Source organism: Stigmatopora argus, chromosome 3 (genome assembly GCF_051989625.1).
Source record: "Stigmatopora argus isolate UIUO_Sarg chromosome 3, RoL_Sarg_1.0, whole genome shotgun sequence".
Classification (NCBI taxonomy): domain Eukaryota; kingdom Metazoa; phylum Chordata; class Actinopteri; order Syngnathiformes; family Syngnathidae; genus Stigmatopora; species Stigmatopora argus.
Window position 1 is genome coordinate 16,554,964 of NC_135389.1, and position 17,967 is coordinate 16,572,930.

Below are 17,967 nucleotides of genomic sequence, written 5' to 3' on the forward strand. Positions count from 1 at the left end.
CTAAGAGGACTATAATCAAAAGAAGCTTTTCCATTAAAGTGACTACATCGACTAGAATCAGTTTTCTCTCGTCATAAAAGATAAGGCTCATTATTATCCTTACATGTACCAATTATCTCACCAATTAATTTGTGGAGAGGAGTTTCTGTCATAGTTATACGGGCATCTAGAAAGTAGACTCTGCGTCCAAAGGACAGAATTGTAAATTCACTGCTGTAAAATGATGTGACGGCTGGATCAATATTTGGAAGAATGCAAATTACCCAGCTAATGGCCTCTGAGGTTCCCTGTTTTATGGTCTGAAAAGAAAATAATGACTTGGCTAATGAGATTTTGGGGTGAGGGGGAAACAACAGCAACTAGCCTGAAAGAAGATGAACACATGATTACCTTTATAGCTATAGCGCAGGGGTAGGGAACCTATGGCTCGGGAGCCACATTTGGCTCTTTTGATGGGTGCATCTGGCTCTTCGCTAACCTGTGAGAGCTAAAATATGGGAATTGCTGGTGACAGAACTGAGATATTACATCTAGAACTGCTTTAATCTTCATTTTTTTTGCAGTAGACTCTTCTGGAATGCATCCTCTCATTGATTAGCAACAGTATAAGAATCTTTTTAAAAAATATTCATTTTTTTCCCCTTTAAATGTGGTGAAATTACAAAAAAAAAATATGAAAAGGCACTTGTTTACATGTATGTATTTTGACTTTTAAATGCGTAGTATGGCTCACAAGGAATAACATTGGAAAATATGAATTGTTTGTGGCTCTCTTCGTCAAAAAGGTTCCCGACCCCTGCTATAGCGGATGAGTAGAAAATGACAAAAAAACAATTCTAATGCCAATTGTTAGCACGGTAATGGTGTATTGCACTGTTCGTTAGCATTAAGATGAGTTTACGAGGAGAAGATCCTTTTAGTTTTTCAATTTTAACAGTAAAGTTTTCATGTCTCGAGGTCTCATAGGCTTTTCCGGCGTCGACTTCGTGGTGAGTGAATGGGGGCAGTGGATTGGTGCCGCAGGTAGAATGAAATAGAAGCAAGCGAACCGAAAGAACAAAGGGCTCATGGGAATGCAGGAGAGTGCTGATTCAAGTCTTGTCCATCACACAAAATGCAGTCGAGGTTGTGGAACTCGGGGTTGCATTAATGTCATTAGGGTGAGAGGGGAAAAACACTGTCATATATGATTGACTTTTGATAAACTTTTGTTAAAAGACCACTAAATCGTCAGTGTGACTCAACGTGAGCAACAGCTTGGCTCTCATTGCAGCCTCCTCTCTCTTTTCAAGATGGACATCATTACCTGTCTTGATGTTCAAAAAGCTGGCTGCTGGGGCGTTTGCAAACACAACAATAAAAAGGCAAGGAAAAAAAACGCTGGGTCACTTCACAGCGAGCAGCCAGGAGGAACAGATTGCTCAGGCTCCTCATGATCACAGTGGGGACTGGTCTGAAAGGGGTCTTTGTTTGCCCTCCGGGGAAGCTAGAGTGGTATGGCTTGGAAGCAGAGGGTGGCATGCGCTTGGGTGGAACTGGGTGGGATCCAGGGTGGCGTGGGAGGTGGCGTCTTTTGCTGCGGGCCCCCTTTCCCTTTTAGTCTTTCCAACGTCTAAGCGGTCATGCGGATCTGGAAGCAGTGGCGTCACCCAATCACTGCAATCCCTGTAGTATATGCACTAAAACTTCTCAATTGGTTTTGAATGACCAATGTAAATCGAAACCCAGGAAGCTAAACTCTCATCGGTAGTTTTATTCATAAACAAAAACCACAACGTTCCTTATTGCTTAAAGAACATCATTTAACTTAAAAAATAAAAATAAAAAGAGCTCCCAATTGTTGCAAGCATGATAGCAAGTGAATGAATGACTCACGGCCCACAACAGTTTTCGGTGCAGTTGATCCGAAGAGATGAGAAGCTTCCGAAGAAAACAGAGTTGTTTTCATCAACAAACACAGTAAATCTGGACTAATCCCACGAGAGGAGACTTAACCTAATTAATATATTTTGCCCTGTCTGTAATCCCTGTTGTGAGATGATTGCACAGAGGGGCTTTCACTTTTCTAACTTCTACTTGACAAGGCGGTTAAAAAGGGTACGCTATGCACGAGCTTCATTTTGCCACTGACAAGAGATGAAATCAAGTTGAGTGGCCTACGAATACAAAATGAAACTATTTTAAACATGAAATGGCAATGTCACCAGAGCCCGGTGGTCGTAACCTTGACTTGGGCCGACCAGATCAAAACCCCTTTAGGACAAAAACCACCGGATTTGAGCCCAAAATACTGATCTCATTACCAGCGTGTAATCGGCCTTTTTAATGACAGAGGGGGGCCCCTGGGATCACGTCATCCATCTGCTCTCCTGGGATTCAGTCCCACTCTCGCCCGCAGAGTGGGATTAGCAGAATGTGCTAATGCCGCTGCCTCCAGGCACTAATTACTCTACCACAATAGGCAAATTCTCATTTGCAGGCAAGGCCGCTCATTGGAGTACTGCCATTCTGTTTTTTTTTTTTTTTTTTTTTGCACTCAGAATTTACAAAGCACTTATTCAAGACAGAAAGTAGGTACAGACATTGCTTCATTTGCCACTATTTCCCAACTAAGAGCAGCGAGACAATAATTTTGAGTTTCAAACATGGGGCACACCTGAGGAGCGATGACAAAAAGAGTGGTCACCATGGATATAGTAGGCAGATTTCTTGTATTACAGGCCATGTTGACCTACAATCAGGATCAAAATCAACTCCGATCATCTAAAAATGTCTTGAAATGTTGGATACAAGTAAAAATGGCCACTCTTGGCTCAGAAACGTCACATCATATTTCACACCATGAAGGATTATCCACCTATCTCCACTCCATGTGATGGACAGTTAAGCCGCATCTTTATGCTGCACAGGACTAAATTCTTAGAGGGGAATTTTTTTCTTGCCCTGTATAATCCTCTCAGTCTGTTACATAAAACGTTTTGATTGAGAGAAATAATCCACTACTGGGTGTCAGAACAGGGTCAGGAGAAGAAAATTCTAGAGTGGGTTATGATCTAAACATAACATGTCATATGGATACTCATTGGCTGCCACTGATGGGAAAAGATGTCCAATCCATTTTTAGTCGTTCAGTCGATTTTCCTGACGCCATTAGAATCATATCTGTATCATATCTCATATCGAAATTTACCAATTTCGTCATACACAGCTGGGTATGATGACAATTAGGCTTTTGTCGAGTCAATGATGATGACAAAGCCTATGTCCGATTATTATTATTATTATTATTATTATTATTATTATTATTATTATTATTATTATTATTATTATCATATCTGTGATATGTTTTTTTCTCTAAATAATCCCAAAACTCAAAATTAAGGATATTTAAAAACATTAACCCTACTTGGCCAAACGAATCGTATTTAAAATATGATTTTTGAGCGACGGGATATTTATTTTTCCCTGATAAAAATTGCTATATCATATGAACTTGATACAAATTGACGACAAATTATATTTGAATTTTTTTTGCTCCAAGGGACCACTAGTCAGGAAAGCAACTGTATTGAAAAAGCCGATCTTCTGACACGTGAAGTCGAGTCATCAGCCCTAATGTTGACAAGTTGCGTAAATAATGCAGTACTGTTGGTTGACCGTCTTTTTCTTCTCCCGCATAGTGACTCGTGGCCAATAACCTTGACAATAGACCTTCAACACCCACAGCTCAGCGTGGCGAAACCTCTGTGATTCACACATCCACTACAATTGACCCCCGCTTCCTTCCGTCTATCATTTTCGTAGCTCTCCAAACATTCATCTTGTCAGTATTCACTTTTTTTTACCGGCTTGTGACGTGGGAGGAAGACACAATGTGCAAACTCCACCTAATTTGAACCAGAATCTCAGAACTATGAAACACACCACTAGTTCACCACTAAATACACCTTTGGGAAAAAAAATCAATACTAATTGATGGCTTAATGCGTGTCAAAGTGGCGGCCCGGGGGCCAAATCTGGCCCGCCGCATCATTTTGTGTGGCCCGGGAAAGTAAATCATGAGTGCTGACTTTCTGTTTTAGGATCAAATTAAAATGAAGAGTATAGATGTATATTACATTTCTTGATTTTCCCCCTTTTAAATCAATAATTGTAATTTTTTAATCAATTTTTCTGTGTTTTTAGTTCAGAAATCATTATATTTAAAAAATCTACAATAAACATTGTTTTAGATGTATAAAAAACTGAATATTCAGGGTTTTTAATCCAGTTCTTTCAATCCATTTCTAAAAAAAAAAATCTAAATATTATATCCAAAATGGTCCGACCCACGTGAAATCAAGTTGACGTTAAAGCGGGCCACGAACCAACCCGAGTCTGACACCCTTGGCTCAATACATGATTGGACATACTTATTATGGGTTGAACACCTGCCAGGTTGAACACAGAGCATTGTAGAAAAGTGAAGAACTCTGTTTTCACCTTGTCTTGTCTTTTGTGCTGTGACTCGGAGGCAAGAAAGTTGGTGCAAATCAAATCAAGGTTGTGTTTGCAGTAAACGAAGTGGTTGCCGCAGTAATGACTGACAACTCGAGCCACTTTCTCGAAGAAAAAAAACAGGACCTGAGAGCTAAGTACTTATGCGACATTCAACGGGGGGCACAGCTCTAGTGGAATTTTAGGCGGAATTACAATTAAGAAATGAATTAAAAATCAAAAGTCATTATATGCTCTTTTCTGCTGCAGGCTGGGAGAAGTCACCCGTATCTAAATTCATGAATCTAGGCGTCAGCGCATTGTGGAACTGCAAAGTCAAGAAGTTGTGTCGGTTATCCAACATTCATTCATGACTACATAATTCATCTATTCACTAATTTATCATTTATAAACTTGCAGAACCAGGCTGGTTAAGGCACAGATATAATTAGAGCAAGGACGTTTCTGACAATATCGAGTATGGCCCCTACTCAGTGCACCATGGATGAGTTTGAGGAAGTTAGTTCGCATTAGAGTTGGTTTTCCATGCATTTATGGTCATTTTTTTAAAGAACATGACGGCACAAGCAAGCGCTGCTTCACTGGTGATAAAAAAAACTACACAGAGATTGCGTGTACGATGATTTATGGTGAGAGGTGGATCAAAACTTCAGTGTGAAACGCAGCAAATGTTCGTGTGTTATTACAGGACTAGCAGAAACATGATAGAGTTGCAGAGGACTAGCATAAGGGATGTCCGCAATGGCACTCAGGGGTGCCTCCCATAATAGACTACAGTCACTCATTAATTATAAAGCCTTGGTAATGTCTGCTGGTAAAAGGGGGTGTGTCAGGAAAGCCCAAAGGAGAACAGAGTGAAGGTAGTCAATGAGGATATTGCAGCAAAAAAAGAAAAAACAATGACTTTAATTCATAAGGGAATATGAGCTAAAGTCCTGAATGCAGCATTCAATGAAATTGTTGACTGAAATAAAGCGAACAGGCAGATGGTAAAAATAGACTATGTTGATAAATAATTGAATGGTTTTACAATTTTTAGGTAAGATGACTTTTTGGCAATTAATTCCTTGAATCCCATGAACTGTTCTTGAAATAAAATGGCTCCAATACTATTAATATAAATAAATAAATAAAAACGTAATACTAATAAAATAGGTTGCTCAGTTTTGCAACACTGACAAACTTTGCAACCATGTTGTTTGTGCATGCACTGCATGTGCTTTGAATGCAAGAAAGCATTAAATAAAACAACCTTTCCTTCCAAATAATTTGAATGAGAACTGTGACTAACGACGTGGAAGTATATCCAAGAATTCAACCTTTTCATTGTGATCTCCCAGTTTAGCAAAAATATTCTAATACAGCCACACAACTACATCTCACGGAAAAGGCTGACACCTCCAGATCTACTAATAGTAGCTGAAGAACATCTTCATGATTCATTAGGTTTGCGATGTACTCGAGGCAGCACGTGGGCACGGCTGCTCAGGCCTACTCTCCCATGCAATTACTTAAACGGAAAAATCAACACCTAGATTGGATGACCTTCATTTGAAAGCCGGTCACTGCTCAAAGCATTTATGTAAAGCACGAATCCCTTAGAACAGGGGTGTCAGACTCGGGTTGGTTCGTGGGCCGCATTAACGTCAACTCGATTTCATGTGGGCTGGACCATTTTAAATAAACTTAGAGTTTTTTTATAAATGGATTAAAAGAACTGGATTAAAAGCCCTGAATATTCAGTTTTTTATAGATCTAAAACAATGTTTATTTTAGCTTTTTTTAAATATATTTTTAGATTTTACAAAATGATTTTTGAACTAAAAACAGAAAAAAAATGATTAAAAAATTACAATTATTGATTTAAAAGGGGGGAAAATCAGGATATTTAATATACATCTATACTCTTCATTTTAATTTGATCCTAAAACAGAACGTCGGCACTCATGATTTACTTTCCCGGGCCACACAAAATGATGCGGCGGTCCAGATTTGGCCCCCAGGCCGCCACTTTGACACATGTGCCTTAAATCTCTGAAACGGAAGAAAATATTCCAAACACAAAAAACATAACAACGCTTACAAACGCAGCCATTTTTGTGATGTCAGTTATATCAACGCACATAAACACTAATAGACGCAAAAGCAGGTGCAAGGGACGACGGGTAGCGACTCCAGGAGGAAGCCTGGGTAAGATGGCATACTCTTATCTGAATGGTTAAAAGAGTACCTGGCATAAAAAAAGTCTTACAATCAATTTTCCTTCGAAGCTGCGCGCGTGCGCAATTGCGCACTACTCTCGTCTTCTCTGCGCACAGCAAATCATATGGAGCGCATAAAATAAAATCCCCAATTCTTTTTTTTCTTTTTTTTTTAACTGTGAGGCCGACGCGCGAACCACTCATCTGCCGGGCCGCCCATTCATAGATATTAATCATTACATTTTATTATTACTAAATCATTTATGTGTAGTAGACATGCACCTGCTTATGGCAGGTGTGATACTGGTGTGTGCCCATAGCGAGCAATGATGATGTTGCTCACACCGGTACTCAGTGTGCTCAGGGATGTTGTCTTTCTGCCTAGACAAACAAAAAAATAGAGGGAACATTGCTTACAATGGCCATTTCCAGGAAATCCTCATTTTTACTAATACTAATACACATCAAAAATGAAATTGTGTTTTTCCCCCACTTGACAAGATTCTTACCACTAGCATTTGCATGATCTTTAAGGAAGGACAAGGATTTTCAAAAATGACTGCTCACCAAAAACTGACCCCGAAATGATATGATAACCCCAACTCAACATAAAATGAATGTCTTCCTTCTTCACTACTGACTTAGAGGGCAAAGTGGCCAGGGGCAAGCAATAAAAATCCAGTGACACCTGCCTCATGGCCCGGAGCTCACAGGAAAGGGGGCTCAATGAACACAATATACTGAGAAAGAATCGTCACTGCTTAAAACAATCCCCTCTGGATTTCAATTCCACTGCCATATGGTACACGTCTCTGTGTGTGCGTCCGTGTGTGTGTGTGTGTGTGCTCAACCAAAGTGAATCTCATTACCAGTGGTTGGTGGAAAATATATTTTCATTTTCACTGCCATGGAAAAGCTACACACAAAATAGAAAGGGGAAAACCCCATTAATATTTAGGCTTTGAGAGTAGAATGACGAGAATATCTAAAAATGGGATTAAGATTGATATGATGTAATAACATATTTGCTGTGACTTGCTTTTACATAACAGCAGGTTGTATCAACGACACTCAGGGGAGGCAGGAACATGGCACGCTGATAATAATATGCACAGCTGCTGAACTCTAAACCCGAGCCGACGTTTGGCCTGGAAACCCATTTGCCGGCAAACGCCAACGCACTTGTTCAGCATTTTACACGCTCTGTTTTTTAGTCGGATTTCTCAGTGGGAAATTTGGAAATAGTCCTGTGCTGCATTTGCAAACATTATGAAACACAGTGGAATGGCGCAGGCAAGCACAGGTGAGGTGGCTCGTAAAATAAAATGTTTCTGAAGAGAAACGTTCAGAAAATAACCAGAATATACATAATATTCTTTCTATTTTTTAATCCCATTTCACGTCATGGGTGGACGGTTTCTCTGCACACTGTAGTTGTATTACTATGGTGAGCAGCATTTTAGTTAATTTTCAGTTTTTAGGTTTTTTTTGGTTTTCGTTTCTTTTAAGAAATGTGAACATTTTATCGGAAAAATGGTTAACACGCGTTGCGTAGGAAATTGCTCCAACACGACCCCTGCCAATGATATGACTATTATTTTCTGCTAAGGGATTTGATTATTTTGTGTTTTAATCCAAATATTTTACTGCTTTGACCCAGGTGACTAATGACGTATCGCTAAAAAATTAGTTTGTTTTTTGGTCTTAACTGCAGGAAAATACACCAGTGTAAGATGGTTCGCATGCTGTAGTTGACTGCTGTAGTTAACAATGACAGAGAACCAAAACAACAAGGCTTTAGTGTGCGTTGTGGGGACGCTTCTAAGACTATTATACTTTTCTTTTTAATTGCTGGAAATGAATAAGCAAGTCACATTTGGTGGGTAATTTTGATGAAACTCTGTTGTGCATTGTGGTGATGCTTCTAAGACTATTAGTTTTCTTTTTAATTGCTGGAAATGAATAAGCAAGTCACATTTGGTGGGTAATTTTGCTGAAACTCAATCATTTCATGTAGAATTGTGCAGACTAACCTGCGGTTCCTGGCCACAGTTGTTTTGTTGACCCAGGTTTCCCTATATTTGCTCCTCACAGACATTCATCTCTTGTGACGGCTGCGCTGACACACACAAACATACACCAGAGCACGAAGGAAAAAGGAAACTGGTTGTATGCATGACTAGCTGCCACTCTTCAGCATAACCCACAACTGTTTCAAGCAAATAGACAAGAAAGGCTCCACTTTTATCGGGCAATGGCACATTACATTGACTGAGGAATCTGATGCCCTAAATATACACATATACAAACAATGACTTTAACAGTGTAAGACAGCCAGAAATCCCCTCCGCTAACCTCCTAGTGAGCCACAATACACCTGACTGAAACATCATCTCCTGACTCTTTCAGCAGTAAGATTAAAAAAAAAAAAAAAAAACTTCTTTTCTCGCTGTCGCTGTTTACAAAAGTCAGGGTGCAAACAAGGTAAGACAATTGGGTACTGTACGTGCACCCCCCTGCCAAACAACCTTCATCTTCGTAAATGCGACGCTGTACACTTACACTGACTAACAAGTAAATAAGAAATAAACACTCTACTTGTCGGATTCATTAGGCTGCATGCAATGTGTATTAAATACACTGTATTTATATTTAACCTCAATTCAAACTTGTAAGACAAAAAATATGACAACTGTAATTGAAATGCTTTTGATGAGAGTTCAGGTGACTAATTGCCTTCTCCCATTTTGGTTACCATCACTAAAATCAACAATTTTTTCTTTTTGATCATCATATTAATAGTTTCCTGTGATGGTTCCTTGTAAAATTGGATTATGAAAGGATCATGTGAACAGGGACAAAAATGTTTTATTTATACATGGTTAGTACCATCAGATTTACTCTCAATTAGTATTTGTATGAAGTCAAGTAGTATCTGATTGGGGATAAAAGTAACACAAATATATCATCTTTGAGCAGGCTTGAAAATCCAACAGAAGGAAAAGCGGACACCGGTGACATCAGATTAGAGATGAAAGAAAAGGCTGCAAGGAGGAGGAGAAGAATCATTAGCTTCAAACTCCCTGCAGTGAGGCCCAAACACAGAATGATCGAGGATGAGTGTGATGGAAATAACCTGTGGTGCGGATGAGGTCGGGATGACAAGATGGAATATCAGGACAAAGAGAAAAGGGGTCGGGGGTAAAAACATATCTCCCTGGGTGAGGGCTGCTTTCAGGGTTTCAAAACAATATGCATGAAACAAAGTTCAATTCAGGAGAGATGATCTCAATTTTGTTAGAACAGAAAAACAACATCCACACACACACATTGTAAAAGTTGAATTTTTTTTTAAAGTCCTAAATGTCCTTCCACCTTTGAGAATGTCTCTTTGTAATGGCCATGCCCCAAAAGGAGAAAGATCAAGACCCTCATTACACACTGTTGCTACAATTGTTTGCTTTGTGAGATCTAATATTCTGTCTTGCAGGCGAAACGTAAAGCAAGGCCCATTTTTGTTCCAGACAACGTAACACAATGGAGGAGTAAGCAGACTGACAGGCTGTGTCCCTGTTCTTCACTCTAAAAGAGACATTGGGGAATAAGAAAGGACTGCTTATTCCAGTTCTAACACTGCTGAGCCCATTACAGAGAGAAAGAGAAATGCCTTCAAGGGGAAATATTACAGTTATTGCCTTTTTTTTGCTTGTACACAAGTATAGTTGGGACTCTGGGGTGTCTGCCCACGCACCCATCAAGTGAAAAATTAAACAACCAAGTTATTCTTAAATTGCCTACCTATTTCGGAAAATGCTTCTGTAAGTGAGCCGCTTTGCACTTTCGCCCACATAACAAATAGAGAGGTACTTTTTTTCGGACCACATTTTTTAAAAAGAGGGTTTACATTTCGAGGAATACCGTTCGGGAAAATCTTCATACTGGTGATTTATTCTGTTGGAATATACAAAATAGCAGAGAAATACAATGCTAAGGATTACAGGCCAAGCTGGCGAGTACCAAAAAGAGGTGTACGTATATCAAAAAGGCATGCAGCAGCAATTTGCTAATCCCACATGCTGTAACAAACTGTCAAAAAAAAAAAAGATTGGCGTGGGCCGCATGTCAGATCTCTGCCAAGCTAGGCTAGACGCAACAGTGATGTAATCCTTAATTACAACGATCCACGTGCCGCAGGTTGGGCCAATCGCAATGTCGCAAATTGCATTAAAATGATGGTTCTCTCGAGTTTACTCGGCATGAGAAAACGTTCACTTGGGTAACACATTTTACTCATTCACACTATAAAGTATCACAACAGATGCTGACAGCTTAGCCTACATGTGTCAAAGTGGCGGCACGGGGGCCAAATCTGGCCCGCCGCATCATTTTGTGTGGCCCGGGAAAGTAAATCATGAGTGCCGACTTTCTGTTTTAGGATCAAATTAAAATGAAGAGTATAGATGTATATTAAATTTCCAGATTTTTCCCCCTTTTAAAACAATAATTGTAATTTTTTAATGCATTTTTTCTGTGTTTTTAGTTCAAAAATCATTTTGTAAAATATAAAAATACATAAAAAAAGCTAAAATAAACATTGTTTTAGATCTATAAAAAACTGAATATTCAGGGCTTTACATAGAGTTCTTTTAATCCATTTATTTAAAAAAATCTAAATATTATATCTTAAATGGTCCGGCCCACGTGAAATCAAGTTGACGTTGAAGCGGCCTGCGAACCAACCCGAGTCTGACACCCCTGGCTTAGACTGTGAAGCAAATGATTTCAAATGTATTGATTTCAATGGGAAAATGTATTACCTCCTGAGACCTAACAGGCAGGAACTGTTTGTCAGGACTCCAATAGGGCAAAGCTAACCAGTAAGGGATTTTACATTGAGTTTGGGTAACTGTGGAGTCACCGTAGCAACAGTTGAGATCCTGGCTTCAAAGTAAAGCACCTCTTAACACACAGCAGCTCCAATCCTTCCACCACTCCACCCACCACTCCACCAATAAGACTCTCAGATGGCAACGGACCTCATGAAACCTGGACTATCAATGCACTGTCAGGTCCAACCCGCATTTTTCACATTCAAACGAGTAATATTGAGTTTGTGTTTAAATGACAAAGCCCAAAAGCAAAAGGCTTAGGTGAAAAACATAGGAAATCACAGGGTTTGTTGTGTGTAGAGTATAATTAACTCTCCATTAGAGGTGGCCCAAACAAAACAAAAAGGTGTCAATTAAATCCTCAAATAATTAAAATCACATTATAAATAAGATTGTGTGGGTCTTTTTTTCAGAAATGTCCAGCAGGACACGGAGGGACTGCTCAAATAAAATCAAGTCTTTCTTTTAAAAGCCATCTATCTACAAAGTACTAATCCAAATCATCTACATGCCCATCAAGATTGGCTTTCCCACTTTTTTGCAATCTTTTTCCCCCACCAATTTCAGAGTAGAGTATTATCTATTCCAATGCAGACATAGACATTTTAACCCCAAAATTGAGCGCCACACTATTTACAGCTCAGTTGTTTTTGCACAGGAGTATCTAAATGTCATTTTCATGTATTCCTAACCTGACAAAAAGTCGCAGCCGTACTCCCTGCTGTAGCATCGCATTAAAATCACAGCAGAAGAAGCTTCGGGGCAAAAGAAAGATTCGGGCTCATCCGTCAACCTGCATCTATTCGACAGCTCCAACCGAAGAGCTTGTGGAATGATGAGATCTCCCTTTCCCCTCCTTTTGAAGGCTCAGGAAAGAGCCATCATTTATTCAATTGTCTTTATTTTCTCAGTTTTGCGCTGCTATTTTCTGTGGAAGATGTTTGCGCTTAGTAGGTGAAAGCCGGTTGCACGGCGGGTGTAAATGTAAATCAAAACAAGATACAACGCTGAATGTGGGGCAACGATTCACTGAATTGTGCCGTGTGCGGTCGATTGGTCGCCGATCTTTTGGTCGCGGTCTTTTGGTCGCCCGGACCGCGACAACGGGTGACCAAAAGACCGGCGACCAAAAGACCGGCGACCAAAAGACCGGCAACCAAAAGACCGACGACCAAAAGACCAGCGACAAAACAAGGTAAAACAACACGGTCTACGCATCAATAAAAGCCAACAATGGCCCTGAGCAGTTTCACTGAGCTGACGTGTGAGTGTATAAGAGTCTGTATGTACATGCGTTGTCCCTTTAAGAAGCGACGTCAGTCAGGGTCTTAACAAGTTCTCCAACAAAAAACAATAAAAGTCCGAGAAATTTGGAGCTTTTCTTTAGCCTAATAATTACTAGGGCATTAAGTATGACTAAATAGTAATTCGCAGTTTGTATTTAGGGAATTTGAGCAACGATTTAAATGCTAATTATCAATAACCTTCCGGGCGAGCAAAAGACCGGCAACCAATCGACCGTGTACCGAATTGTGCTGCTGTATAAAATAACAAGAATTGTCAAACTGCAGCAGCCTGGAATATGAAAGATGAAACTAAAACACAGCATTGACGACCTAGTTATGCTTTTTTTTTTTTACACTCAAGCGTATCGCTCCTGCAGATGATGACGATAACGGGCAGAGCGCTAACTTGGAAGGCGTAACTGTAGGTATAAAGGTACTCATTACTTGGAAATGGAGAGTTATCTCTTCTTTCCTCTTTTTTTACGCACACGGACGTCAGCCCACGCGACTCTTCAAGCAAACAGAACACCTGCTGGCCTCAACGCTGCACAAACGCAGGTCTGTTTACAACACTACCATTTTACAGTATCTGTTTCGCACCTTCTCATGGGACAAAAAATCCCGTTGATGACAATGGATATCAAAGTGTGAAGAATCTGGAAGGGTCTTCTTAATGTTTCATTGTTCTACAAGACAGGTTAATGTTGCCTTGAAAAGGCATTGACGTGCCAAGTCAGCAAAGTCTCTGGAGAGCTCCTTTTAAACCTCTTTTATTCCTTAACGGAGTCGCATCCGAGAAAAGCAATAAATTGTTTTGTAATTGATGTGACAGGTTCTTTTTTCTCTTATTCGGGAAGTTGCAAGAATGAACAAAAAGCGCAGCAATATAAAAGCATGCAGTGAATGGACACCGTGTTTAAAACAAAAAAAAGTTCTCCGTCTTGTTTTTCTTTGTGCAGGTGTCTCAATATAATTTGTATACGGTTCACCATGATGAGGAAAATGTTATCCATGGAAACGGGATAGCTCCTAAATATTATTAAAGACATTTACTGGAAGCTATCCCAATTGACTTCAGGGGAAAGCTAAACAACACCCTTAACTGGTCACCAGTTAGCACACAGAGATAAACAAGCATTAGTCATCACAATGACACGGTACACGGTCGATTGGTCGCCGATATTTTGGTCGCCGATCTTTTGGTCGCCGGTCTTTTGGTCGCCGGTCTTTTGGTCGCCGGTCTTTTGGTCGCCGGTCTTTTGGTCGCCCGGAAGGTAAGTGATAATTACCATTTAAATCGTTGCTCAAATTCCCTAAATACAAACTGCGAATTACTATTTAGTCATACTTAATGCCCTAGTAATTATTATGCTAAAGAAAAGCTCTAAATTTCCCAGACTTTTATTGTTTTTTGTTGGAGAACTTGTTAAGACTCTGACTGATGTAGCTTCTTATAGGGACAACGCATGTACATACAAACTCATACACTCACACGTCGGCTCAGTGAAACTGCCCATGGCCATTGTTGACTTTTATTGATGCGTAGACCGTGTTGTTTTACCTTGTTTTGTCACCGGTCTTTTGGTCGTCGGTCTTTTGGTCGCTGGTCTTTTGGTCGCCCGTTGTCGCGGTCGGAGCGACCAAAAGACCGCGACCAAAAGACCGGCGACCAAAAGACCGGCGACCAAAAGACCGGCGACCAAAAGACCGGCGACCAAAAGACCGGCGACCAAAAGACCGGCGACCAAAAGATGGCGACCAAAAGACCGGCGAACAATCGACCGCACATGCAATGACACCGCCATTGAGTGAAAATCAATCAAAAAGTCAGGGAAATGTAGCACTACCCCAGCAGAGAAAGAGCAGCCATTTTTAGGCCTAAAGACAAGCTGCTGCTGAGCTGAGCTACTAAGTTGTATGCAGTCAGCAGTAGGAGTCCATTAGGAGTCTATTTCTGTCTTTCGAGGGTCAATCTAGACTACTGCGTCCTAACTTTTGGACATCGACTCTGAAAGGATGTTAAATTTTCCACGACCAGAGAAGCCCAGGCATTTAATTTATATGTAGTCCATAAACAAACATGTCCTTGAAGGCATCATCCCAAATTTTTGGGTCACTTATTAGAAGAATAAAAACAAAGGTTAATTTCCCCCGTGGCAATATTAATTGGACAACCTTGTAATTTTCCGATAATGGGCCAAAAAAAGCTCAGAGAGTACAAGTCAAGGGTACGAAAGCAGTTTGTGCCATTGTCAGAACTAGGTTAGCAGCTGGAGTCCCTCAGGGTACATTCTAATGGGGCGGTTTAATCTGCAAGGAAGTTGAGGGAGTCCACACAGGGATAAATGTGTAAAAGTCAATAAAAGAAATACTTTTGGTGGTACCACTCAAGGGACAATGATTTGAAAGGTACACCGTTTTCATCATGTGGCTGAAAAGACTCACATTCCTGCTTTTGTTATTATCACAACCAGCATGTATGTATCACTTTCCATTTTGCAATAATATACCCAGTACTACATTTCATGTCATTCCTAAAAATCGCTGCATATGTGCCAGGGCAAGTAAGAAGGTTTTAGAACGAATACTTTGAGAAAAAGTCAAGTCAGAAAGTACTATGGTTTCTAAGGATGTATGATAAATTGGTTTTGGGGTGTGGTTTTAACTCAAAATCCAGTTATTTCACATTCAATTGCAGTATTAGTGTTTCCTAAATGTAGTATTTTACAATGGTTAATAAAAATGAAGGATATTTTTTAAGGGGTGGGGGATGTATTATATAAATACTAAATGATAATAAAAAGAAGCAAAAAACGAAGCGAGAGAAATGCAAATTTTAAAAACGGCATGAGTGATTAAAACAAACAATTTTCAATGAAATGCCTTGTAAAAAAAAAACTTTAAAAAAAACTTAAACTTATTACATTGTCTTAAATTGAAAAAAGAGCAGCAGATATAAATTGCAATATGTGAGGTCTGTACGTAAACTGCATTGGGAACTTTTATTTCTTTTTTATTGTTTTGTGACCTCACATAGTTTAAAGAAAATCCTATTTATTTTAACTGGGAGCGGTTGGAAGATTTCAATTGACTGCTTCCAACCCCCACCAGCTGAAATGCATTACACATTGATTGGCGTCAATAGGTGTTTTCAATATCCATTTCCCCCTTTTACTAACCATCACAACACATATTCCGTAAAATGGATTGGCGGCAAATGAATTAAACTAATGATGACTTTTGACTAAATGTCAAGTTATGTGATTACTCTCCATGAAGGCCTCAAAAATACATTGACCGGAACCACTCATTAAAAGGCTGTATTACCATAACAAATCAAGAACAAGTATCAAAAAGGTACAACCAGTAGGTTTCTGCACTGTCAGAAATCAATCTAAATTTAGATAGTCCCTAAATTTAGTCCCAAATGTGTATACTTGATTGGGGGAATGAAAATGAACTGGTCCCCCCCAAAAATCCAATATTCATTATTGCTACTTTTAAAGTTTACACTAGCAAAATCCAAAGAGTCTCCTGTTGGATTTAGAGGTATACTGCTGTCATAAAGCTTCAGAGACATTCAAGAGTCAAGGGTAACAGAAAATTTCAGAAAAACAAACTAATAGACACTGCAACAATTGTAGCTTTTCCACCATCATAACAGAGCCCAGAGAACAAAATGTGGCCTGTAGCTGATGTATTTTGACCAGAGTGGGTCACCAGGGGTAAATGCATCATCCTAAATTAGCGTCAATTGTCGAAAATGACAGAAGTGCGAGCGAGCACGCTTGAGGTCAGCCACCGTCTGTGCACGGAAGCGTGCAAAATGTCAACCGGAGCAACAATCGCACGACGGCCCGACAGGTGACTTACCTGAATGGTGCACGTATATTCCGAGTCGTCCAGCAGCCGGACGGTGCAGCTGTATTCCCGCTCGAGATTCCTGACGCTGCCACTCACGAATCGGCTCAACATCTTGGCTGCGCGTCTCAGCCGGGAACAATAAAGTCACATAGGAAAGAAAGAGCGAGCGAGCAGGCGATCGAGCAGGCGTGCAAGTGAACGTCACGACGACAACACTACCGGGTCCCCTGAACGCCCCACGGCCGAGCGTCGTGTTGCCGAGTGGTGCATCATCGCCGTCCCCTCACTTTGCCCTTGTGTTTTTACACTAAATCGTGCGATCCTAGGATGCTCGTATCCACATGCAGCGTCTCTCCGCTCTGCTGTGTGTCTGATGTCGGATTATCCCAGTCCATCCCCCCCCACCCGACCCCCAACCCGCTCCATTCACGTTCTCTTCTCTTCCACTTGAGCTAACAGGCGGGCCCCAATGAAATCTGACGTCAAAGTGAGCCAACCGGAGGGCGAAGCGGTATAACATGTAACACTTTTTTTTTTAAATGTGGAAGCCTGAATTAAAGTTCAATAAATTGTTTTATTGTTTCATATTCTATGGAAGTATCCATTCGGGAAGAGAATTTCATGTAATGCACTGCCCCCTTCAGGCGAGTTTTTGTCATTGCACTGTAGAAACTCATTGTACCTTCATTTTTAACTGCGATTAAACGTAAATCAGATTAGCATTCATTCATAAATTTCACCCGACAAATGGTTAGGGACAAAAACTGTTACACAAAACATATCAGCCCGGCTGCCGTGACCCGGATTCGAACCGGGGTTGCTGCGGCCACAACGCAGAGTACTAACCACTATACGATCACGGCGAGCTATCCGGGACTGGTCACTACGGAGCATTTTTGAACGATCTATTCTGTCAAAAACGCCAGTTTATGATAGTACGTATTTGAATAATTATTTTGGTTGGAACCACTGTATTTCAAAATTCTAATCATAATCTTTATCCCCTTCATCGACTCCTACAGTATTTACGTGATTGTGGGTTTTCCCACACCGGATTTAGCTTTTATTAAAAATACACACTATAATCGGGGAAAATCATGAAAAGTCACTAGTAGGAATTCCAAGTCAATTATTAAAATGGATTCTGGACTGTACTTAAATCAATTTTACTAAGAACAAAATTACCTGTCTCAATGCCTGTAATGTTTCTTTTTACAAGAAGCACAGAAA

General features: G+C 40.2%; 1 protein-coding gene and 1 non-coding gene across 4 annotated transcripts in view; both read right to left on the minus strand.

The window, feature by feature from the left end:
- Window positions 1-17,113, minus strand: part of LOC144071432 (FERM domain-containing protein 5-like) — a 39,451-nt gene extending 22,338 nt beyond the window's left edge. For all 3 annotated transcript variants that reach the window (XM_077596533.1, XM_077596536.1, XM_077596534.1), the window contains exon 1: window positions 16,747-17,113. In XM_077596533.1, coding sequence (XP_077452659.1) covers window positions 16,747-16,848 — 102 coding nt within the window. In that variant the 5' untranslated portion in view covers window positions 16,849-17,113. The remainder of the gene's footprint in view (window positions 1-16,746) is intronic.
- A 415-nt stretch (window positions 17,114-17,528) lies between these two features.
- Window positions 17,529-17,600, minus strand: trnah-gug (transfer RNA histidin (anticodon GUG)). The gene has a single exon. It is a non-coding gene; the product is annotated as a tRNA-His (tRNA).
- Window positions 17,601-17,967: the final 367 nt, after the last annotated feature.